The 23,630-nt window shown below is 33.4% G+C and overlaps 3 protein-coding genes across 3 annotated transcripts; 2 read left to right on the top strand and 1 right to left on the bottom strand.

Moving 5' to 3' along the window:
• Window positions 1-2,097: 2,097 nt before the first annotated feature.
• On the bottom strand, window positions 2,098-4,517 carry LOC105320010 (apolipoprotein D). The gene is made up of 4 exons (XM_011417764.4): window positions 4,356-4,517; window positions 3,942-4,066; window positions 3,704-3,789; window positions 2,098-3,471 (listed from the first exon to the last, which is right to left on the bottom strand). Exons 1-4 carry the CDS (start codon window positions 4,467-4,469, stop codon window positions 3,245-3,247), a joined length of 552 nt encoding a protein of 183 aa, XP_011416066.2. The 5' UTR covers window positions 4,470-4,517; the 3' UTR covers window positions 2,098-3,244.
• A 9,526-nt stretch (window positions 4,518-14,043) lies between these two features.
• LOC117692887 (uncharacterized) lies at window positions 14,044-18,594 on the top strand. Its single transcript, XM_034482258.2, has 3 exons — window positions 14,044-14,599; window positions 15,124-15,253; window positions 15,988-18,594. Exons 1-3 carry the CDS (start codon window positions 14,187-14,189, stop codon window positions 18,016-18,018), a joined length of 2,574 nt encoding a protein of 857 aa, XP_034338149.1. The 5' UTR covers window positions 14,044-14,186; the 3' UTR covers window positions 18,019-18,594.
• Window positions 18,595-18,604: 10 nt separating this feature from the next.
• On the top strand, window positions 18,605-23,557 carry LOC105331047 (uncharacterized). The gene is made up of 9 exons (XM_066078506.1): window positions 18,605-19,328; window positions 19,415-19,462; window positions 19,816-20,280; window positions 20,566-20,863; window positions 20,974-21,045; window positions 21,245-21,600; window positions 21,687-21,941; window positions 22,097-22,970; window positions 23,072-23,557. Exons 1-8 carry the CDS (start codon window positions 18,963-18,965, stop codon window positions 22,154-22,156), a joined length of 1,920 nt encoding a protein of 639 aa, XP_065934578.1. The 5' UTR covers window positions 18,605-18,962; the 3' UTR covers window positions 22,157-22,970; window positions 23,072-23,557.
• Window positions 23,558-23,630: the final 73 nt, after the last annotated feature.

The following is a 23,630-nucleotide window of genomic DNA, read 5'->3' as shown; positions in this document are numbered from 1 at the left end:
TTTCTAATTATCAAATTAAATTTGAGAGTTATTCGTAGTGTTATAAGCAAGATAAAGGGCTCACAATTCTTTAACATGTAAACACGGCTCGTGCCCTGTTTTTGTTTACATAGATTCAATATACCAGTTAAAAAAAAAAATTCCAGCTTATTTGTCTATCTTTTTATTTATTCTAAGCATAGATAAACAGTTCCTAACGTTTAATACATTCGTTTTAGGTCTAAAACTGAATTTTTTACTTCAACGTTCAAAATGTAAACAAACGCTTTGTTTAAATAGCGAAGAATTCCAAGCTCTGAAACTTGCTTATAGCTCAACAAATGACACTCAAATTTCGGTTGCCTATTAAAAATTTCTGAAGCATTGTAAATATTAAAATCGGGGGGGGGGGGGGGGGATTTTGACCAAAATCGTGACCATGCCCCTTTAATCTAAAGTTGATATATAGCTTATGATTTCGTTTCCCTATTAGACGGATAAATATTATTACTTTTTTCGAACATACATATCAAGAAAGAATGTTTGTGTGTTTTAAGAACAAAAAGGCAAGAGAAGTTGAATATGTTATCTTGCGTTTGGGGTACAAATTAAATAGAAATCAATTTCTACTTGGTGAAAGTGTGTCGTTGCTATTGCTTTATAGTGGTTTTGTTAGTCACTAGTGCTTAATGCCCCAGTCACACATTCACGGATTAAATGCCGGATTAGCTACGAAAGCGATCCGGAATCATTCGTGGCGATATATATTGACCCGTGGCTTTTCCGTCTGTTATCGTATCCAAACGTAGCAATACTTGTATAGCTGCGACAATTTTTGAACATGTTCAAAATTCCACTACGGATGAAACCACCGTAGTACTTCCTCAGAAAAACTTAACCGTTTTAGAACGTAGAAGTCCGTTTTAACTCCGTAGTAATTCGTATGTATCAATTTGTATCCATTCCGTAGTGCATCCGTACTAACTCCGTATCATTAGATTTTCCGGTGTCAACCGTGGAAAAAAATCCGGAGTAGAACCTAGGAGTTGATCTGTGAATGTGTGACTGGGGCATTAACGATAATTTGATTTTCCGGTGTCAACTGTGGAAAATATTCCGTAGTAGAACCGTGGAGTTGATCCATGAATGTGTGACTGGGGCATAACGTTTATTTGGAGAGTATTGAAGGATTTAAAGGAGAAGAAAACCTAACCATTGTTTCTTGAATTAGACCTCATAAAATAAGATAGTAATACTAAATCAACGGCGCCTTAACACAGAACTATTTATAAGAATGTAACATGTTTTTCAGAGCTCCGTGTTTACAAGTAATGATTTTCTACATGTACCTCCATTGTTGAAATATGAGAGCAATAATGGATTAAAGCATAAAAGAAATATAAAGAAAACCGATCCATTTAACGTTCTACTACAGTTTACAACTTCTTATATGAAATACGTTTCTAAAGAAACAATAAAATTATCGACAAAATGATCTATCATCCAAGAAAATTATTTCCTGCTGAACATGTTTGTTATTTCACGAAGTATGGGACAGCATGAAATATATTGACCTTTTCTGGTAAACATTTATACATTGACTTTTCATGTAAAACCCAACGATTATTAATTAATTAATTAATTAATTAATAACGATAAATAGATAGTAGTTCTCCATAATGAGGTTCTCTTCGTTGAATATGCTTAGAGATCATTTCGAGCAATATATACATTTTAAAGTTATCTAGTTTTTTTGGTTTTGCATTTTTATGCAGCATTCACGAATCAAATTATATTTTCAAACAGAGCAAGACAGTTAAACTAGTTATCGATAACATCATCACGGTTCAATATTACATCTATAAATCATGTTCAGACTTGAGAAATGTGTGACGTTTTGCTCATTTCATTTTATATCATTTTGTACCTTGAGAATATGATAATATAATTACAAGATGTAAGCTTAAGGTTCTTCGATCATTAGCCCCAAAATATTTTTTTTCATCCTAAAAACATTTGTCCTTCAAATTTTATAAATGAAATGAAAAGAAAAAGAAATTTATTGATGATACCCATGCATTTAACAAAGTAATTGCAAGTTTTCCCACGATGGATATAATGGAGGAAATATACAAGTTGAGATCAATTTTAAAAAAGTAAAGAAGGTTGTACCGCTGCATCGGTGTCCCAACCCCTTTACCTAAAATAGCAGATCCCGTGGATCCGCTGAGCCAAGCATGTCGTTGAGTAACCCATTGCAATATCAACACTGGAAGACTTATTTTGTCTATATAAAAGGCATATTTATGGTACTAATTAAAAACATTCAGATAGTTTAGAGTTATGGAACATGAATGAGGATGGGAGATCTTTAAGCCAATTTTCTTGATTTCTTCTGTAACACATTTATAGTGTCTTTGCTCTTTTCTTTTTTTTTTTTTTTTGTCCACTTAATTTTTACAAATTTAAAAGTTAATAGAAGACTCATTCATTCATAACAAAAATGCAACAAGCTTTTATCAGATAGCGCCGTACTATAAAGGGTCCAGCTGATGAGATTTAACTTTAACATTCCTTCTATTTGACTCTCCCTCCAAAACAAAATAACTTTTATAGACTCGGCAAACGGTTTTAATAGGATATTACAATCTGAATGCTGTAAATGTAAACCTATCCGAGACTGGAAATACCCGGACACCGAATTGTAGTCATAGCAAAACCTGTACACATAGTCCCTAGCCACTGGCTTCCTTATCTTCTCTATGGCTTCCTTCTTCTCAAACTAATCTCTCAGACAAGTACGCTATTAAATCGGCAATAAAAGCGTCAATGTTTGATACACCATACAGTACAACTACCTTTTGGAGGCAACTTTGATAAAGGTCGGTAGAGTAACGGTAAATGCACTTGTTAATCAATTAGTTTCGTGTTTAAACATAAAGATCTATTGTTACGGGCTGTGTTTTCTATGGTGCAATGGAACACTGGAACATGGAGCAATGTCTTCAGCCAACATTTCCTCTTTTGAAAATTTTGTACATCTTTTTTTCTTCAGTGAGTCATGTTTACTAACTTTCAAATGCCTGCGATGGCGGACAATTAAACATGGGTCCCAAAATAGAAGACTGTGGTAGAGCCAGTGGGGAAGTGATTAATTAAACTCACTTTACTGGAGCTATTATTTACAAAACTTAAAACGTATTTACATTAAGTCAGTGATATTTTGTTACACAAACGGAAACACAAATGAACATGTATAAAAAGGTTATGAACATCCTTCCTGAACTTCTTTTTGAAAGTTTGATGTTTTGATCCCATATGACGTGACTAAATCAAACAGTTTTGTTTTGTATTGGTCATCTAATGTTCTTGCCCGGCTTAGAATCCACGCAAACTCAATATGACTGAGTCCAGCAAGATCAGTGCACGAGTAGATCAACGTGTAATGGTCATAGTCGGTGTCCAAAACCCAGTACTTGCCGTACGGAGCCTCTAAAATAAAAAAAAAAAAAACGTATCCAACAACACTTAAATGATAAAAGAGTATATGAAAATATTTATGTAAAAAATTACAAAATGTTGTGAAATTTTAAAAAGGGGTTTAACATTTGGTAATTGATAACACATACAATGTGCATAACAATGATATGTACAAGTTATATATAAAAAAAAACCCATTAGATCAACTTGTGTAAGGATGGTATTGTATTCGGTTTATACTTACTATCAGAGAATCGGACTTGCAGCTTTGCAGGGACGTTTTTATCAGGGGCATAACCATCGCCTACAGCCGTTATGTTTTTACCATCTCTTTAGAAGAAAAAGTTTAAAATGGTGATATATTAATTCATTGTTTACCAGACCAACTCGAATTAGACAAAGAAAGATTCTAAAGATAGATAATGTACATAGAGGTAATGGGATGTAAACAATGCAATGAAATCAAGCAATTAAGGACGTACTCTATTCCTGTGTTTTGCACTCTGATGTGACCATCCTCTTTCAATTGATAGTTGGCACGTATACACGTCTGCTTTCCTTCAAAGCTTGCTTCAAATTTGTATATCTCATACCAGTCGCCCAAATACTATATGTAATAATATTATAACAATAGAATCATATATGTTTACCGTTAATTGATGTATGATAGAACACTGAATTATCACTTAATTTTGTGTTAACAAAGCTAATAAGATCTCGCCTGTTTTATTATGCTTGTTTTGATTTTATGTTAATGAATTTAGATTAAAATTGACATAAACATGTATGTATACAATTTATATTAACATTACGTGCCTTTACGTTGAATATTGTTACTACTCATGAAAAGTGATAAACTTGTGTGAGCATTTGATTTGTTCAAACTTAACACTTACCTTATTTATGTCAAAAGGATCTTGTGTTTTTACCGTTGGACATTTCCCCAGACTGAAAACCTGGGCTTTTGCTACAGCCAAAAGAAAGAACAGCCCTAGAACTTGCAGGAGCATTGTAAATATTTTGAAGTGTCTTGGAGATTAAGTCTTGGACACATGTCCAGTCCCTTTATACCTGTAACTTTATCACGTTTACTAATCACGAGATAAGAAGAAAACCTGTCAATACATGTGACAATAGCTCCGGTCAAGAAAAAAAAAGTTTAGATTGTGTAACCCAAACATTGTGTAACCAAAACAAGTGAGGAAACAATATCTATATCTATATAAGGAAACATAACTTAACAAATATAAGTATACCAATAGAACCAACAACACTAGGCATCTTAAAGTGAAGAAATACACGTTCAGCATATTGAATATATAGAGCACAAGCAACGACCAACCGCACGGACATTGAAAATAGTCAATACATAATTACAATCGTTATTAAATGCAAAATTTAAAATAAACTTATTTTTTCAGATGAGAATAGGCAGTTCAACTGCTTTATATCGTTTCTTCTTTTGACTTTGTGTAGCTGTACCATATATTTGATATATAATTCGACTAAGTGTTGTATATCTTATATCTTCTACTTATTCACTCAAACTAAACCAATCATTTGATTTTCCCATATAAATGTATAATCCTCAAATGGCAATATGCAACAAGTCTAAAATAAGCACATTACTGCAGTAAGTTAGCCATGACACTTTTTAAAAACTTTTTTTTGGTCCAAAACCGACACATCCTAGACAATGATATCGGTATCGTTAATGCAACGTCATGTCTTATATGATAAATATGAAAAGAATTCGCCCTCTCTTTTAACCATAGCTGATATGATTCATACCAGTTTTCTAAGAAACCCCTACAACATGATGTAATTTTGTCATAAAACTTAAAACAGCTGATGTGCACTTCGTCTACTTTCCGAAAGCATGTTCCTTTTGTGTTGTGGTTCTTCCTTAAGTGTGTTTATCATTAAACCCGAGAAGCGTAGTTTATGAACTTCTTCCACAGTTAAAAAGATTTGAATAAAATATGTTTATTGTATGAGTAAATAACAAAATAATGACCAAAATGAGGTATTATCTTGGTTGATTATGCGACGTCGTGCAAGGAACAATATACTCCCTGCTTTTAATATCATGCAGGAGAAGTTTTACCGCTTTGCTGATGTGCATTATTTAGAGGAACATTGTAGGAGAATAATGTCGAATATCTAAAGCGACATCACTAGAAATTGTGTTTTAAGTATTGTGTACTAATATATTTTTACAGTAATTAATTTGTTTAAAATAAACAGTAGTTTACAAAAGGTTTATAGTTTAATCAAAAAGACAAATAAGCAAAACCATATACTATAGAAATCTTGAGATTTTGATATGAAAATAACATAAATCGTGCCGAACGCAACAATTACTGAATCAACATTACCGAGCAACAATATATGTACAATTATCATCGGTCTGATTACGTGCATGGGCGGATCTAGAGTGGGTCGGGGGAGGGGTGTTCTGATTGACATGACTTGATTACTGGAAATATGCCTCAATCCTCCCTTGCGAACTCAAATATGTCTCAGATCTCCCCTCCCGAAAAAAACCCGCTAGATCCGCGCACCATGTAAATACGTTTTTATGCCACAAACAATGAACATAAAATGAACAGATATTACACTATAATACCATATCAATTATTTTGCATTTGAAGAAAATACTATGCATAAAAGAAGAGGAAAATCTTGGATAATTATCAGTAATATTTTGTCAAAATATAAGACGATGCATATCTGCCAGATAATAATGTGATCGAATTAAGTGCTGTTTTATCTACTGACAAGAATGCATGAGGAATGTGGGTTATGTGAGTACAGTCGCACTGACATATTGATCTCCAGGGACGGGATCAGCGCTGGGGGATCAAAGCTTTGACAGGTGACACAACTTGGCGCTGTCTATCGCCTGATGGTTGTATCTAATCAGCCAAAACTAATTACAACAAGACACGTTTAAAACAGTTGATTTTCGTAACGTGAAGATTCTTATGTTTATCCTTTATAAGGAAAGTAGCTTGTACCTTTTCCCTTGAAAATTAAATTATAATTCATATTACACTACATAATTTGTTGTTATCTCGAGATCTGGGTTTTTTTTTTTCGAGATTAATTATACTATACACCCATATTTTATTTATAATTACATGCAAGTAAAAATAGCTTGATTCAAGTAACTATATATACATGTCATTTTAAATTGAACACATAAACTATGCTATTCCACAAAGAAATTGCTACCAATGACATTGTACATTAATTTTCCAAGATAAAATAACACTAAAACAAATGAGAACCATAAAAACAATTTGTTCAACCTGTTATTAAATACAAAACTGTGTATTTTCCGCACCTTGGCCTTGAATTAGGTTGCATCAAGCAGGATGTGACAAAGGTACCAAATAGAACAACCTAATCCTTAATGGAAGGAACTAATAAAGGCTATTTTGCTTTCGGTTCGATCCATATTCACTTACACCCTTGTATATTTCTGAATGAAATACTTCTTACACTAGAACAAACTAAGAAAAAGATGTCTGAGTTGTACATGATGGAACTGAATGTATGATAATGTCTGGCGACAATTGTATTTAAATGTAAAATAATCTTCAGCTCTGTTTTTGCCTTTTAGTATAATTATTTATGAAATACATTAGTATTTTTTAAAAGTGACGTGAAACTGCATTAACATAAACGCGATTATATAATGCTTACCTAAGGATTATATGAATTATACATGTCCTTCGCAAAGTTCCTATTTTGTAGGCTATTGATAAACGTTGCCGTGGATAATTACACATAATCCGAATAATGATTATTTTTGGCCTAGGTAATGATACAGTACATATCATCTAAGTTGAAGGAATAGCACCGAGGTAATAATGACTTGCAAGTTATATTCTAATTCTCTAGCCTTGATGTACATTCCTGGTGTCCTTTCTGATATATTTCATTTTTTTCAAATAAAATATACAACATGACTAGTAGTCATGTTGTATATTTTATTTGAAAAAAATGAAATATATCAGAAAGGACACTGGTCTAAAAAATAATCTTAAAACAAAAATCAGCATGTTTTAAAATTTGCATTTCATCTTTAATAAAAATACTCCGAACTTATTCTTATTTCGTTAGTTTCATGACATTATGTAAAAAAGTAAAATGTGCAAGCACTAAAGTAGAGACTAAATTACTGAGTACACGCAAGAAATTTTGTTACTATAAATAAATGAAAAGCAATGGCGCTATGGATGGATTCTTATGTACTGGTTCTAAGATTATAATCATAACCATCGAACGAGAAAATAAGTTAAAACATTTTTAAATAAAATCCTAAACAGTACCAGACTTAGTCTATGTAAATCTTTGTTTAAATCCCCACATATACACCCCATAGATATACAGTTAATGCTCACTTCCGCCAAAGATACGTCTTACGTTAAAAAAGATAAGAAATTACAAAACTCACTATACTTATAATTAGGATGTATGTACGTATATATAACAAAGAAAAAGGTAATTTATATATAAAACCCAGGAACTTTTTTCAGGTAAGGAAGTGAGGGTTTATAGTACAGGTAAGATTTATTCTATCCTCAAAGCGGTTTCCTTATTGCGGTTTTATTCGTGACGAACTGCACGTGCGGAATTATCGACAAATAGTGAGAAGTTCTCTGCCAAGTAAATACAGGTTTAAAAGCAATTCAAGTTTTCTCAGTTTTAATCAATTTTTCAATTATGATATGAAAATAATTTTTACATTGCAAAATTTTAATTTGAATGAAATATCCTATGGAGATTGCCACATAATTAGACAGCATTAAAGGTCAAACCAAACTTAAAGTGTGTTACTCGTACATGTACATGACTTTGCCTTATTTTTGTCTGTTGCCTTGGTTTAAATTAACCCTGATTACACCCTTTAAGTTCGAAGAAGGACTTTGAATAAAGAAATAGCATACGATATAGAAATGATCCAACAGAAATATCTTTAATAAATATATACTTGTATCATTTAAAAGGGCATGGTCACGATTTTGGTCAAATTTTATTTTTATGATTTTATTATTTACAATGCTTTAGAAATGCATTTCTAATGATCAAATTAAATTTGAGAGTCATTCGTAGAGTTATAAGCAAGATACAGGGCTCACAATTTTTTAACATGTAAACAAGGCTCGTGCCCTGTTTTTGTGTACATAGGTTCAATATACCAGTAAACAAAGAACTTTCCAGCTTATTTTTCTATCTTTTTATTAATTTTAAGCATAGATAAACAGTTACTAAAGTTTGGCACATTCGTTTAAAATTTAAAACTGATTTTTTTTTACTTCAACGTTCAAAATGTAAACAAACGCTTTGTTTACAGAGCGAAGAATTTCAAGCTGTTACTTTCTTATAGCTCAACAAATGACACTCAAATTTCGGTTGCCTATTAAAAATGCCTTTCTGAAGCATTGTCAATATTAAAATCGGAAAAATAATTTTTGACCAAAATCGTGAGCATGCGGCCTTTAATCCCTATCACTTATCTGAAGAAAACGTGTACATTTATCAACTGCAAACGTAATGTAAGAGAGTTAACTCAACCTTGAATATATGTGCCAAGTATCATAACTACTGTAGTATGCATGCCTGTAGTCTAAAAGTAGACAATCTAGTGTTACAGATTTATGGCAGTAGGAATTTCACAATTTAGCTATAGCCTACGCAGGCTACAAGCTATTTTGGTCAGAATGACGAAATAATTTTAAGGATGAAACTATAAAATTAATTCATTAGGTTGTGATTTTTAATTTTGAAATGTGGTGTAGGCATATTTACAAACTCGTAGATTATTAAATCTAGTACATATGCCGTTTTTAACGCTGTTTTTGCTATTTTGACTTGACTCATCGTACATAGCAGTGTACAAAATGTACATGATAAAAGTAAACAGGATAATGAAGAGTATATTCTCAAAACAAAACAAAAATTATATATTTATCGTAATTTTGAGCATTTATATAGGTATTTGCCCAAATTGCACAACTCTTTGATATTCTTTGTTGAGAGTAATTAAAGAAGTTTAAAGACAGAAGGCTTTTCATAATAATACGTTTTTGCATACAACTTTCATATTTCTTTATAAAATGGACAGATTAAAATAAAATGAAACTCATCTTCAATCTGTGATAGTGATATTTACAAACTACCTCATTTCTATGGATATTATAAAATCTGCCACGCTCAATCTCAAGTTGATGAGAGGACAAATGGTATTTACTTATAAATTGTACATAATTATACAGTTGGTATTGGTTTTGTTGAATATTCTTGTACTTCAAAATTATTACATAAGTGCTTAAACATTATACATTTGGGGGAATTTTCAAAGTAGCCATAACCTTCTTGTATAAACATATCGGTCAACCTCTGCTTCTCTTAATGATCAAGTAAGAATACATGTTCATTAAATTGTTCTTTACAGTTCCATATATATCCAAAACCTAAATTGTTAATCAACTGTTTTATGTACGAGATCCAACAATTAGAGGCTAAATGTATTTCATATTCATTTCCCATATATTGGTATATATTGCTTAAAATACAATTATCACTATTCTTTAATTTTATCCAATATTTCAACATTCTATATTTTCTATCCAACTGCAATGGTTTACGCCCCAATTTAAAATATATCCTTTTTGATGTAATACTTTTCTTAACACATAATAATTTCTTACAAAAATTTAAATGTATTCTTTCTAATTCACTTTCTGGGTGCTCTAATTCACTTGTTGGGTGCTATCCCCAAAATTCACAACCAATTTCTTACAAAAATTTAAATATATACTTTCTAATTCACTTTCTGGGTGCTCTAATTCACTTGCTGGGTGCTGTCCCCATAATTCACAACCATAATGTACTAAACTACCAATATATGTATCAAACAGTGACAATTTTGTATTTACGTTCAAATGCAATGGCTTCATATTGCAATTGGACAATGAACGGTACACAGCTTTCAGTTTTATGAAAACTGCCATTAATATTCAAAGTTATTCCAAGATAATTGAAGTTTTCAAACAATATCAATAAATTCATTATTATATTTCTAACAATAATTATTTTTTGACCTTCCATCTTTTCTAAATACAATTTTTGTTTTATCTACATTAACTTTTAACTTCCACTTGGATGTGTATTGCTGTAAACAATCAAGCATATCTTGTAAACCTTGCTCTGTCTCTGAAAAAGTACAGTATCGTCTGCATACATAATCAAGAATAAGCCAAATAAGGTAATCAGTTTTATGGAATCATATACATACAAACCAAGACAATGTAAAAAAAAAGATGCTTTTATAAAAGAGTTTTTACTTTTTTCTCTAGATATCCTTATGTTAAACATTCAACTTTTTCGTAACAGGGTGGTTTTTAAAGAATTTTCTCTTTATATTCCTATGTAAATTCGACCCCCATTGTGCCCCCCCCCCCCACCCCAGGATCATGACTTGAAGGAACTTGAATCACCACTACCTGGGGATGCTTTCACATTTTTGCTGTATGTCTTATCTAGGAGAGAAAAAATAATATGGAAGAACAAATTTTTTCCACACGATATAATAATTTTCCCAAATTAGATTATTTTCTTTAGAAATTCATTTGTATGAACAAAAAATTCTGTAGAAAATATTTTTATCCTTAAAAAAAATAAAACTCCTATGTGGTTTATAGAAAATCATTTAGGATTTTCTTACTTTTCAGTTAGAAACTTTGTCTAGAAACTTTTGATACCATAAATGATTTACAAATAAAATGAGCGCAACCTTTAGTTTGGTGGTACATGTATCTTTTAAGGGGAAGGGCAGTTCTTAATGGGACTTTTTATCCTACAATGTGTTTCATTATATCTGTCCCCATTTAAAACTGGCATTAAAAAAAAAAGGAAAAAGATTAATTTATTCAAATGGTTTGAACATATTTAGAAAAATCCATACTTACATACTAATATTTCTTCTTGTTTATTCATTTATATTTTTCAATTACATGTACAATTAATCAAGGAAACTAGAAGAAAAGTCAGATCCAGTACGACAGGACCGTACTTAATTAATTAACACTGGCATGAGAATTTTTGAATGAAGAAGGAAAATTTCTTAAAATTGTGTCAAAAGTTGAAAAATGCTTTGACCCCAGCCCCGAATTCTGTATAAGAGCCATTGCACGTTAGGAAAAAGGTACCTATACCCATCTACTAGTTTGTGTCCTTAGCGGAATATTGGACGATTGGAAATCTCTTTGGTGTTGCGACAATATTTATGCAAAAGTTAATTTGCTTCTTGTCCTGACCAAGTGCAGATTTACTCAATTGTGCAGAATTTGCATATGAGCGAATTAGTTCATTCGACAAAAATTGAACATGTAAGTAAATTTACATCTGTGTAAAATGTATGAGGTATGCAGATTGTGTTGTTTGAAAAGGGTTAATGACGTCCCCAATGTTATAATATATGTTGAATAAAATTTAGAATCACCGCAACACAAATGAAAAGGATTTCTTGAAAATCTGAGTGACGCAAATATATTATTGTAATTGTAATATAATTAATCAATATATTAGTATTAGCATCTCATTTATAACGTCATATATATATTACTATAACAGAGTCCGGATATTATCCCAGTGTAAGGTTTTATTTCTCAGTTTAATATAAGAATTAAAATTTTCCAGGTTACTGTTATTGGGACAGATATTAGGAAATACCCGGTATATTCTATTTTTTTCTTAAATAAATCAAGTTCTGAAAAGGAGAAGGGCAGTTTTTTTATTGCAACTTTACACTGAGAAGAATCTATGAGTAATCCCAGTTAAACTGTTAAAGTTTCGTTTACGTTATTTTAATTTTGAACTGATTTTTAGTCTGTTTAACAACCTGAAAAAAAAATGGTTTTTAATCTGTTAATCAAAACATACGGCAATGACACTTTTTTAAAATATATTATTTGTTGCTGGAGCACTTTGGAAATTTGCCAACAAAATGAAGCAAACACAAGCACCTAGAAACTATCGTGGCGTGGTTTATAACCTTGAAAAACAAGCAAAATCATGCTTTATACTGCACAGACTTCACTGACTTAGTAGTTGTCTTTCGTTGTCTTCAAAAAAGATCTGAGCATTACATTACATAAAGAGAGATAAATTATATGAACGTAACTTTGATCACTCCGATAATTCTTTTTAATAATCTTAAATTAGCAAAGCTATATTATACATTCGTTCGCTTAAATTATTGCATAAATATCTTAAAACGTACATTAGAAAACGGTGCATCTTTGTTACTAGCTAAAATACATTTTAACGCTAAGTTACATTAGAATACTTCTATGGCAGTTTAAAATAATAAAAACAAAACATATTCAAATAATGATATGTGGTGGTAACGAACAATGTTCAAAATCAGAAGTCCGAAGGAAAAATATAAAACAGTAGCTGAGCGAACACGGACATCTACAAAAAATAGAGATAGGATTAGGTGCTATAGTAGAATGAACATCCTCTGCCGACCGGTCCCACCCGCCGTGTGCTCTTTGTCTAATCGGAAAAAAACCCTGAAAAACCATTCCATGAATATGAAAATGATATTTTTAAAAAACAATATCTTATTTGAAATCTGTAGCATTAAAATGAACGTCCTTTGGTGAAACTTTTCTTACGATGACAAGAACTCGTATCTATTTAGAGGTCATATTTTTCTTCATGCTCCCGTATTTTGCATTCAATTTTAAATTCATAAAAATAAACCAAAAAAAAAAGGTATAATAAACATTCATAAAACAAAACTGCATCTCTTTCCTGAATTCTTTATGAAAAAAAAACCTCACATCGAGGCACCTGACCCAACCTTCAATTTAATGAAGGTCCGTGTTTGCTCAAGGTTTTCTCAAACAAAGCAATTCGACAACGTTTCCTTTTCCCCTATTATGGCATTTTCCCGATTTTGGCATTTACCTCGATGACATGCCCAATTGTGACAAGGTGCACACGGCGGGTACGACCGGTGTCGTATAATTTAAGGTCCGCCCCGTAAAATGGTCCGGCCGGACCTTTAATGTTAACATTTAAGGTCCGGCTTTACCCTATAAGAAAAGGTCCTACCCGTAGTCACTTGTTAAAATTTCTCTTAAAGTAATTGTTCTTTTTGCTCGTTTACTTGTATTTTAAGTATGTCTTTGTTTACATAATCCAGTCGGCCATTTGGGTATTACTTTGTGGAATATCAAATGTTCATAGCGGATTAGATTTTGACCAATTGTTTAAGAATCTGAAAAAAAGAAAACCAAGAGTATTTTGACAATAATTTGTACACACCATTTAGTCCCTTTGTTTTTAAATCTCTTCCGGTGTATATGTATTAGCAGAGGGTTATATGACAGGTAAACACGGGTAAAAGAAGCCCTGCATGCATTCACACCTTAAATGCATGCCCTTAACTGAGAGAAAAAAAATGTCTCCGCTGTAGTGCTCTACGCAACTACATGTAAGATTGTCTTTTTAGCTTTTGCTTTGTTTATTTTTCAGAAGATCAGAAACTTATGATAAGGCCAAAAAAAAAAATATGTGTGTTTCCGGTTTCCCGACCGACCCCTTTTTTTCCCGGCCAAATTACCGACCCTAAACTTTTTTTTCGGATTTTACCGGAAAAATTTGTCTTCTGCGTCTCCGGTTTCAACATTTACAAAATCAAAATGGCGGCGACTGTAGCTGCAACGAGTCTGTTAGCGATAAGAGTTAAAAAATGCAAGCACATTTCAGAGAAGAACGCAATTTTGTGCCTGGAAAACCGTAGAACTCTTCTTGATATTTTTATTGATTTACACGGTGATTTGCCAAAAGACTCGAGACTTTCAATCGTTTGTAACAACTCGACAGATCCATCGAAAGGAACATCGTTCGATGTATACCCCAATATGCTGGTAGGCGATCTTGTTGGGACTTTTGCCATTAAAAGAATTGAATATTCCTGTTCAACGGAAGAGCAAACAGTAGCATTGGGTGAAATCATAAATAATGCAGCTGAGGCGGCCACCAGTAAAACGGTCGATGCATTTCAAGTCCTCATGGCGGGAGGCAGAAAGAATGTTTCATTGAAGACATCAAGGTTTGTATTAAAAGAGAGCTAGTTGTATAATTCATGGCATGTATAAATGAATTTTACCAGCTCCTTTAATCAGGCAGGGAAGTGTTAAATTATGATTGTCAATGTACACTGAATAACATAAGGTCATTGGACATATAATTTTGTTAATCTACTAGAATATTTACAATTTTAGAAAGCATATGCCTTTATCATTTTCATTCTATAGTCTGTAGTTTTCATATCTTGCATCTAAATTTTGAAAATTTACACTTCCAAATTAAGTAATTGAATATGAATGGTACAGTTGATTTTAAACATTTTTATTATTTATACTGAACAAATGGTGTTTTATTTAGAAATTGAAGTTTGAATAAAGTGTGTGTGTCTGAGGCCTGACAGATATATGTCAGTCTGTCCGTCCTTTTTTGGCTGGTTTTAAACTGTCTCTGTATTGCTTTAATATCATTAATAACAATAATTAATGTCTCAATGGTATGTACTCAAGATTTACAAGGCCTAAAGAATGTTTATGTATCTTTTTTCAGTTGCGGCGTTAAAGATGGCATCAGTAGAAAGGATGAAATTTATAATAAGCTGGTTGAAAACTTTTTCAATTCAAGAAACCTAGATTTTCCAAGAGCTTCCTGTGAACAAGATGGATCATACTTTGTACAGGTCTTTATGCTTAATATGTTATTAACTATCAAATTTTAGAAAATAAAACCGTTTTAAACAAGTTTTAACATGACAAACAAGGATTCTTAAGGTCTGATAGTTTAAAGTCAAATACACTGTGTTTTTAATTGTCATTTTGTATAAAATAAATGTGTTACTCGGTATTCCAATGCCAAACAGTTTTTTAAATGTTTTTCCGATACCATATAAGTTATATTTTAATTTTACTTTTAATATTAGAGCAGGAAAAAAGGTATACATGATCTATATATATATATAGCTCTTACTTACACTAGTATGCTATGCACTGCAGCACGTCAAAACTATAACATGTACAAATAATAGATGCTTGCTTAATATTAACCTACAAACTAGTATAATTTATAACACTTGTAGTTCTGTGGTCTTGTCTTGATACTGTATCCAGCTTACACACCTTTTATTTAACATGGCGTTCTGGTGATATCCACTTTCAATTCTATTTATACTTAATGTTCTCCTCTAGTATAGAATATAGTATATTATATATTTTGCATTTTTGTAAAAACATTAGTGTTGCCTTAATTTATACCTTGCACAAACTATAATATTTATATCAAGCAGCACCAATAAGATTCTGTGATTTGTTTATAATAAGATTTGTACCCTGTTTGATATACCAGTATCAGACTCAATAAAAATTTATATTTAAGACCCTAGTATATAAAATTATTCATGTGTTCTACTTATTTCAGGTTCTCTGCAATGCATTGTGGTACGTCACTAATCATCATCAAACAATAAATGATGCCTCACTAAGGAAACAAACTCTACTGCCAGTTCCAAATATCTTTAATGACTACGATGGATATAACGAAGTAAAAAGGAAAAAACTAAAATCCTGTCCATTGTCTGCATCACTTCTTGATAGCCATGCACAGGCTCTATATTCTTTACTGATGAAGCCTGTGGTCAATAGTTCAGTCTCTTGGAATCAAGGTGCAGAAGATATTAAGCAGTTAGCAGAATGTTTTACTGCTTACAAAGAATATCTAGTTGTTCAGAATAAAACTGCCCAGGAAAATCAGAGTAAGTTGTATCCTGTTCGGACCATTGACAAAGAAGCCACCATTGAACACAGATATGGTAATTTGTCAGGTCAAATTAGAGAGAAATATGTGGACATAAATGAAGCTGTAACCAGTGCTGGAATTATGGCACCAGTGGTTTTTGACGAATACAAACATTTGGATAAGCCTTTTGAAAGTAACTTGGAGCGATTCCGCTATTTTCAAGATCTTCAGTTGAAATGTCCTGTTGATATCATTCGTTTTAGTCCTGGTGGATCGTCAGTCTCAACAGTCTGTATAGTCCAAGTTTCCAATCAAAATAGATCAAACGCTGAAATGTTGACACAAGGTGCTCGATTACTACAAACTGTCAGACCAAATTTGAAAGAATATCATACACGAGCTCAGAGACGATTGTTTAAAGAAAAACTGAAAAATGTTGCTTCTGTATTACCATCTGTTGCAAATCTCATTTATCAAGAGCTGGCATTGGATTTTTCTGCAGCAGAACACCCTGTAACCCAAGAGAGACTTAGACTTATTTTTCTTGGTCAGAATGACCTCATTCCTGATTTAAGAGTGCTCAACCCAGGAAGACCAAACAACAAATTTGATGTTTTCTTTGAAACCTTATCAAAAGAGGTAGAAAAGATTACAGCTGCAGACGATAGACGGCATGGGACAGCACATTTATCAGAATTTATCTCATTGGAAGAAATGGTTGAGAAAACAGCCAAATCTTGTCCAGAGGGCACTGATATTCCATCAAAAAGCTTGGTGAGGTTACAATTTGCCCCTAGGAACCCTTATGCAAGGTCTGCATTGAACTTTACAGGAAAGATTGATGTGCAGTATAAAGTGCAAAGAAGACAGCTTCGCATTGACCATCCAGATGATCACTATTGCAATGCACAATTCAGATATCTTAAAGAGATGGCAATTGAGATGAGAGAGCATTGTGCTTTATTGTTCTGTGACGATAAGGCAAAAGTGAGTATTGGAGAACCTGGAAGTCCAGTTTCAACAGGTGTGAGGGGGAAGAAAACCATAGTGCCATCAAGTTCCACTTTAGTATCTTTAGATCATGACATGACTAAAGCATCCTTGACCCCCTCAGTTATTTTGCACTGTAAAATTCCTGGTAGCATTAATGACTCATTTGTCCGTGGTCAAGTAACAGTGACAGTTAATGATTCTGTTTTTCAAATGTCATCTCCGTTTCGTCATGCAGTTTCCATTATAAAAGCCTTTGAACAACAGGGACATTTTCCTTATACATTGCTTAAATTCACAGATGGTGGAACTGATCAGAGAAATACACTTGAAAGTGTGAAGTGTGCTTCAATTTGTGTATTTAAGGAAATGAATCTTGACATGATGATATTGGCAAGATGTGCACCCGGTCACAGTTATGTTAACCCTGCTGAGAGAGTTATGAGCATTCTAAACTTGGCTCTGCAAAATGTAGCATTAGAACGTAAAGAGTCAACAGAAAAAATGAATAAAGTTCTGAAAAGCTGCAACAGTATGGCAGATGTAAGAAATCTTGCCGAGAAGACTCCAGAAGTAAAAACTGCATGGATAGAATCAGTTGAGCCAGTTGCATCAGTGCTCCGGAACCGTTTCTTGAGATTGAAGTTAAAAGATGATCCAGTAAAGGCCCTAGATCCAGTTAGTGACCAAGAAATTGATATTTTGAAGCGCCATCTTAGATAACTTTTCCCAAATCTTGATTTGACAAAATTACAAAAAGTGCACACAAGTAAAGTTGAGAGTTATCAGAAGTGGATTGAAACTCATTGTAGAAGTAGACAATACACGTTTCAAATAAGAAAATGCAGAGATGAGAACTGTTGTCTTCCTCCACGCTTGAGAGATGAGCAAATGCAGTGGTTACCTGATCCAGTTCTAAATGAGACTAAAGATCATTACAAATCCTACAATGAAGTCAAAGGAACAGAAACAAATGAATCAGACAGACCTTCTTTAAAAGCAAAACCGATCAAAGAAAAGAAACTGAACCTTAGAGCTACTGTGAATGTAACCACGTCAAATCCTGTGAATGATATTTTTGAAGAAGAGGAATTTGAAGTACCAACTCCTGATGCACACCTTTGCATTACACAAAATGCAAGAGCTATAGTTGAATGTGTTGAGTGTAGAAAGCCACGTGTAGTGTACAGTCATCACAAACTGACAGAGAGGCAAATAATGTCTTTCACTATTTCAATCAGTGAATATGAATACACATGTGGAAGTCCTTTATTGCCACCCACCAACTCAATGTCTAAAAAAGTTTAGCTGCAATAATGTAGCCCTCTCCGATTTTTTATATCTGATGTTTACTGGAGAGGGCTACAATTCCATAGGATCTCCGTAATGGTGCAAAAATAAATATCGAAAATCCAATATTTATCTTATTACAAATGTTACGAATGCTATATAGATTACTTAGAGTACAAACTTTTTATATGGGTACGTCTAATAAAGTAGCTTTTGAAAAAAAATCCGTGTAGAACTACATAAACTGTTCGTCTAGACCGCCATACTTGTTATCGCGAGATCTCGTAGGCGGAAGAGGCGGAGCTTGTCTATATTTGGAAGCGCACACCACAGAACCAAAACAATGTTGAAAAACGGCGAGAAAATGAGTTAAAAAGATGGATACAAGTAATTATCAGTGCTGTAACTGCGGTAAAACCTTTCCGACAAAGAAAGGAAAGTCTATTGGCGGCAGAAAAAGTTTAAAATCAACTGCCGTCATTAATAAGGTCAATAAAACTCTACAGGATTTGATTGAAGAGGAATTCGACATCGTTTTAAGTCCCGAACAAAAACGCCAGCGTTTTCTCTGCTCAGCATGTTCATGGGCAGTAGTGTCAATGGCAAAATCATCCGCAGCAAAGAGGGAGGCTATGGTCAGAATCAAGGAACACGGAGAGCTTACTTACCTAGCTAAGAAAATAAGAAGCCCGGTGCCTACTCCCCGAAAAATTAAGAGGATGAGAGTCACTTCGCCTAGAAAAGTATTTTTTTTCTCAACTTTCCATTTTGTCAGAAAAAGTTATTCATGTTTATTAAACAGATAATTTCATACATGATTAAATTATAGGAGCAAGATATGGTTACTTCCCAGGCATTGCCAAAGAAAAGGAAACAGGTAAATTTATTACAAATTGATTTTAAAAATTAAAAAAATCTTTTAATGATTCACAGGTTCTTATTTTCTTTTAGAGACTATTAGATATAATTAAGCTATATATATTTTACAAACTAACTAGTATTCAATGATATCTAACTATGATAAACAAGTTAAACAGATGTTATACAGATTTTGCAATATATCATTGTTTTTTTCTCTCTCTTTTTCCCCCCAAATAATTCATGCAAATTAATGTTACAAAATGAAAATGTTGTGTTAACATATTAATAAGACTTAAGGCTTGTTAATCAGGGATGCAAAATATCTGTATTTTATACCAGATATACAATCAATATCTTTACACATTTTAGTTATCTATGCCTGAAAGGGAAGTCCACAAAGCACTGAATTGCATTAGACAGAGAAAGTACACCAGGGGGTTATCACTGCTCATTAAGGCCAGAACAGGGTTCAAGAAATCTGTCATTGCCTTTGCCCAACGTGCAGTTCGGATGGAAATGATCTGCTTATGCAGAAACCAGACATCACCATTCAAGGGTGGAAAAACTGTGGAAGAAATTGGTGAATTCGACTGGGAGAAGCAGTTTACTGAATTAAGCAAACAATGTCCGATACTGTCGAGTGTCCTAATTGGAGCCCTAACAACAGAAAAGTCTGTACATCACTTTGGCCTCGCATCAAAGCCATGTATGTCAGCCAAACCTGTCATTGGCACACTTGGTTCAATCCTGGCATTTCAGAGAAAGCCGAAATCTATGAACTACTTTCAAGAGTTGAATTCTGTTCAAATGTGGCTTGCTGGCTGTCAACGAGAGGTAGGAAAAATTTCTACCAAAATGTTTAAACTTCTTTATGTAAAAACTATTTAAGGTAAGAACCTAGTAAATTGCCCGAACTTATGTTCATACACATTGTATATCATATATACAACATGTTCAAACCACTATTTTGCAAAATTGTGGTTTCATTTTCATTTATTTGTGTATAAGTCCTGGATAGCATTTCTCCATTTTAGGTAACATTTTCTGTTGTATATAATTTTATTTGTTTTGTTTCTTGATTTTACCAGCTATATCATATTTTTACCTATGCTTTTTCAGATGTTTAACAGATTAAATCATCTGGGGCTGTGCGTGGGAATAAAGGGAACCAGAAGCTACCTAGACCGAATCAGATCTAGCTATGACACTGAAGTTTTCAAGTGGAAAACTGAAATTTGTGACTATTTGCTTGGACTTAGATCAGACAGCTCAGTCTCGGGTGCTTATACCATTCCATATGCTGACAGTGAAGCAACCCTATCTGTTGATTCTTTCCCTTCATCAGCGGCTTCATCCCCTCAAAGACCACCCGCAAGGAGAGAATATTTTCAGCCACAAATGCAGCAACCAAATGAAGGTTAATATTGTTATGATCTGTTTAGAATAAGACAATCCATTGAATTAGATTTGAATATTGGTGAAGTACATGTTGGTTCATATGTATACCTGCATCATTTTTTATTTCAGACTTGGATGTAAATTTAACAAAAAGTACTTCAGAGGAAAGCATGTCCTTAAGTGACAGGTCTTTGCCAAAAGGTGAGAATTTCATGATTGAATGAGAAAAATCCTAGTATTTAACCAATGCATGATGAGTAATAACAGTACTTAACCTACTATTATGCAATTAAAATTTCTTTACATTTATGCGACATCTAATTATAATTGTTCTGAATATTTTGATATCTGTGAAAACTGAATAAATAGAGGATGAAAATTTCTATCACTCTAATTTCAGGTCGGTGTGGATTTTCCCTATGTTTTGATAATGTAAACCAAAGAACCACTGTCAGACATCAAACAAGGGATGCCAAAAATAAAATGTTTAATATGGTTCAAGGGTATGCAGCACGGGATAGAGTACCAACTCTTCATCTAAGTGATGACGTACCATTACCAGAAAGAATAAAGGCCATTCCTTTAGAAAACTACCTCCCATCTGAGATGGATGAAGTTGATCTTCGGTTTGAATTAACCACAATTGTCCACAGGATTCTGTGTGAATACATTCCCATCTTAAAACCTTTGGCAAGTGCTATTAACTGGCACATCCAACATAGATACTCAGATGTGTCTGCAGCAAAAAGTCAACTGGTCAGTTTATATTTTACTTTTTAATTTATAAACATGTGTAAACCCTTTTTACAAATTGCAACTTCACAATATTAATTCAATTGCAGGTCCCAATTGGTGTTCTGGATAAGGATGAAAGCAGAGTTTCAGATACCATAGACATCCTTGAGGAGTATCACAAATATGTTCCACTGAAGCCAAATGGACAACCTTTCAAACTTCTCTTACATGCAGATGGCCTAAGTGTTGAAAGGGGTAACAATGCTCAGAATGCCAGAATAAACGGGAATACTGCATGGAAACAGCTTAAAGGCTTGCAAATGAACATACAAGAATGGCATAAGAGATGTCTTTTGTTACAGGTAATAAAAAAACAGCATTTGTCTCAGCTATTAATTACTGTGAAGTGACCATTAATTTTGATGCTTAAAATATGCGTTCAGTTTGAATAATTACTTTTGAAGAAGTAAAATCTTTATGTTTAATCACCAAATAATTTGATGCATTATTCTTTTAGGACATTTTTGATGAGATGTACAAAGGTTCCAGTGGAAGAGAAATAGGCACCCTCTTTTAGCTGAAGAACTACTTCAACCATCGTAATGTGACAAGCAATGTCAAGCAATCGTTTAATCACGATGAAGAGTTTTTAGAATTTGCAACAAATGGATATGTTGTATTGGCTGCTATGCATGTTCTGAACATGCAGAGTTTGAATGATATTCCAAATTCTTTCCCAAATACTGAAGACAAACAAATGCATTTCCTTCATGATGTGTCAGGAAAAATTGTAGATATGGTGTTTCTGTCAACTCAGCCATACGTAAAACACATTCTACAAGACCAAAGCAATGACCCGGAAGCAGAAAATGAAATTTGTGTATGCAGGTCAACCCATCAAGATCCAGGAATGGTATACTGTGCAAACAAGGACTGCATGTTTGGGGGATGGTTCCACTTAGACTGTTTAGGTCTTGAAGAAGATGATGTGCCTGATGGAAACTGGTGGTGTTCATTGGAATGCAAGAACTACCAACATGGAAAGAAGAAGAGAGCAACAGTTGCTGACAACCTGACAGACCATAAAAAATGTTATGCTTTGAGAGTTATGTGGCATGGTTTGAACCAGAAAGTACGCCGTGATGCCTTGCGGGAAAATGATGGGAAACGCATCATTATGCATTGGAGATTTGACTTGTTGAATTTCTACGAGCACAATCATCCTAAGTATTTCCATGTTTGTCATCAACTATTGTCAGCAATTAGTGGAGCTGTTAGCCCCAGACTCCAGCACTCACTTACGTGGAATAGAACAGTTAATCCAAATGGTGGACCTGGAAAAAATCTGGAAATGGATCTACAGATGGAGTTCTTTAATAAAGAGTACAAAGGTACATGTATTTACAATTACCTATTCTTCTTCTCTTATAAATAGATTTTAGGATAACATATTGTTAATGATGACTTCCTGTTTTTTACATGTTCTATGAAGAAAGTGTCAAAGATGCTGCAGGGCAACTAACTGAGGCCACAATTGCCAGACATAGCCAGATGGTGGGTGTTGGTAAAGTCATTGGAAGTGTGTATGAGAAGCAGGTGGCTTCCATGCAGAGGTCTACTGTACAGACAACCAGTACCCCTAGCAGAGAAAGTGATATTATTGAATTCGTCTCTATGATGAGCAATGAAGAGATCTTCACAACAACCCCGGGCCGACACTTTAAGTCTTTCCCAGACGTTACACATGTCTTGTTTAAGAGAATCTCAGCCAGTGCATTCAGGAAAAGACTCATCAGACTAAGAAAAGAACTTGCAAATCATAGGGAAATTACTATCCAAATGCAGAGAAATTAAATCATGAATGTCTTAATTTGTTTTCATGACAGTGTGTTTGAACAGTCTGATCGAATGGCTTTTACAAAATTTACAACAGAATCTTTTGTTATTGGCAAAGATCCATTAGCAGATAATCATTTTACCTATTCTAAAAATATTTGAATAAAATTGGTTGGAATTTTATGTGTGTTTTCTATGACAAGCATTTCCATTAT

Source organism: Magallana gigas, chromosome 3 (genome assembly GCF_963853765.1).
Source record: "Magallana gigas chromosome 3, xbMagGiga1.1, whole genome shotgun sequence".
NCBI classification, from domain to species: Eukaryota; Metazoa; Mollusca; class Bivalvia; order Ostreida; family Ostreidae; genus Magallana; species Magallana gigas.
The sequence above is the reverse complement of the archived record's forward strand: the minus strand, read 5'-3'. Positions and strand labels throughout refer to the sequence as shown.

Excerpts from the sequence above, each read along its gene's own strand:
- LOC117692887 (XM_034482258.2), top strand. The coding sequence starts at position 14,187 with ATGGCGGCGACTGTAGCTGCAACGAGTCTGTTAGCGATAAGAGTTAAA. Across the intron at positions 14,600-15,123 it reads GTTTCATTGAAGACATCAAG|TTGCGGCGTTAAAGATGGCA; the intron begins GTTTGTATTAAA and ends ATCTTTTTTCAG. Across the intron at positions 15,254-15,987 it reads ATGGATCATACTTTGTACAG|GTTCTCTGCAATGCATTGTG; the intron begins GTCTTTATGCTT and ends TACTTATTTCAG.
- LOC105320010 (XM_011417764.4), bottom strand. The coding sequence starts at position 4,469 with ATGCTCCTGCAAGTTCTAGGGCTGTTCTTTCTTTTGGCTGTAGCAAAA. Across the intron at positions 3,790-3,941 it reads GTGCAAAACACAGGAATAGA|AGATGGTAAAAACATAACGG; the intron begins GTACGTCCTTAA and ends TTTCTTCTAAAG. Across the intron at positions 3,472-3,703 it reads GCAAGTCCGATTCTCTGATA|AGGCTCCGTACGGCAAGTAC; the intron begins GTAAGTATAAAC and ends TTTTTATTTTAG.
- LOC105331047 (XM_066078506.1), top strand. The coding sequence starts at position 18,963 with ATGGATACAAGTAATTATCAGTGCTGTAACTGCGGTAAAACCTTTCCG. Across the intron at positions 19,329-19,414 it reads GAGTCACTTCGCCTAGAAAA|GAGCAAGATATGGTTACTTC; the intron begins GTATTTTTTTTC and ends ATTAAATTATAG. Across the intron at positions 21,942-22,096 it reads AGAGATGTCTTTTGTTACAG|GACATTTTTGATGAGATGTA; the intron begins GTAATAAAAAAA and ends TTATTCTTTTAG.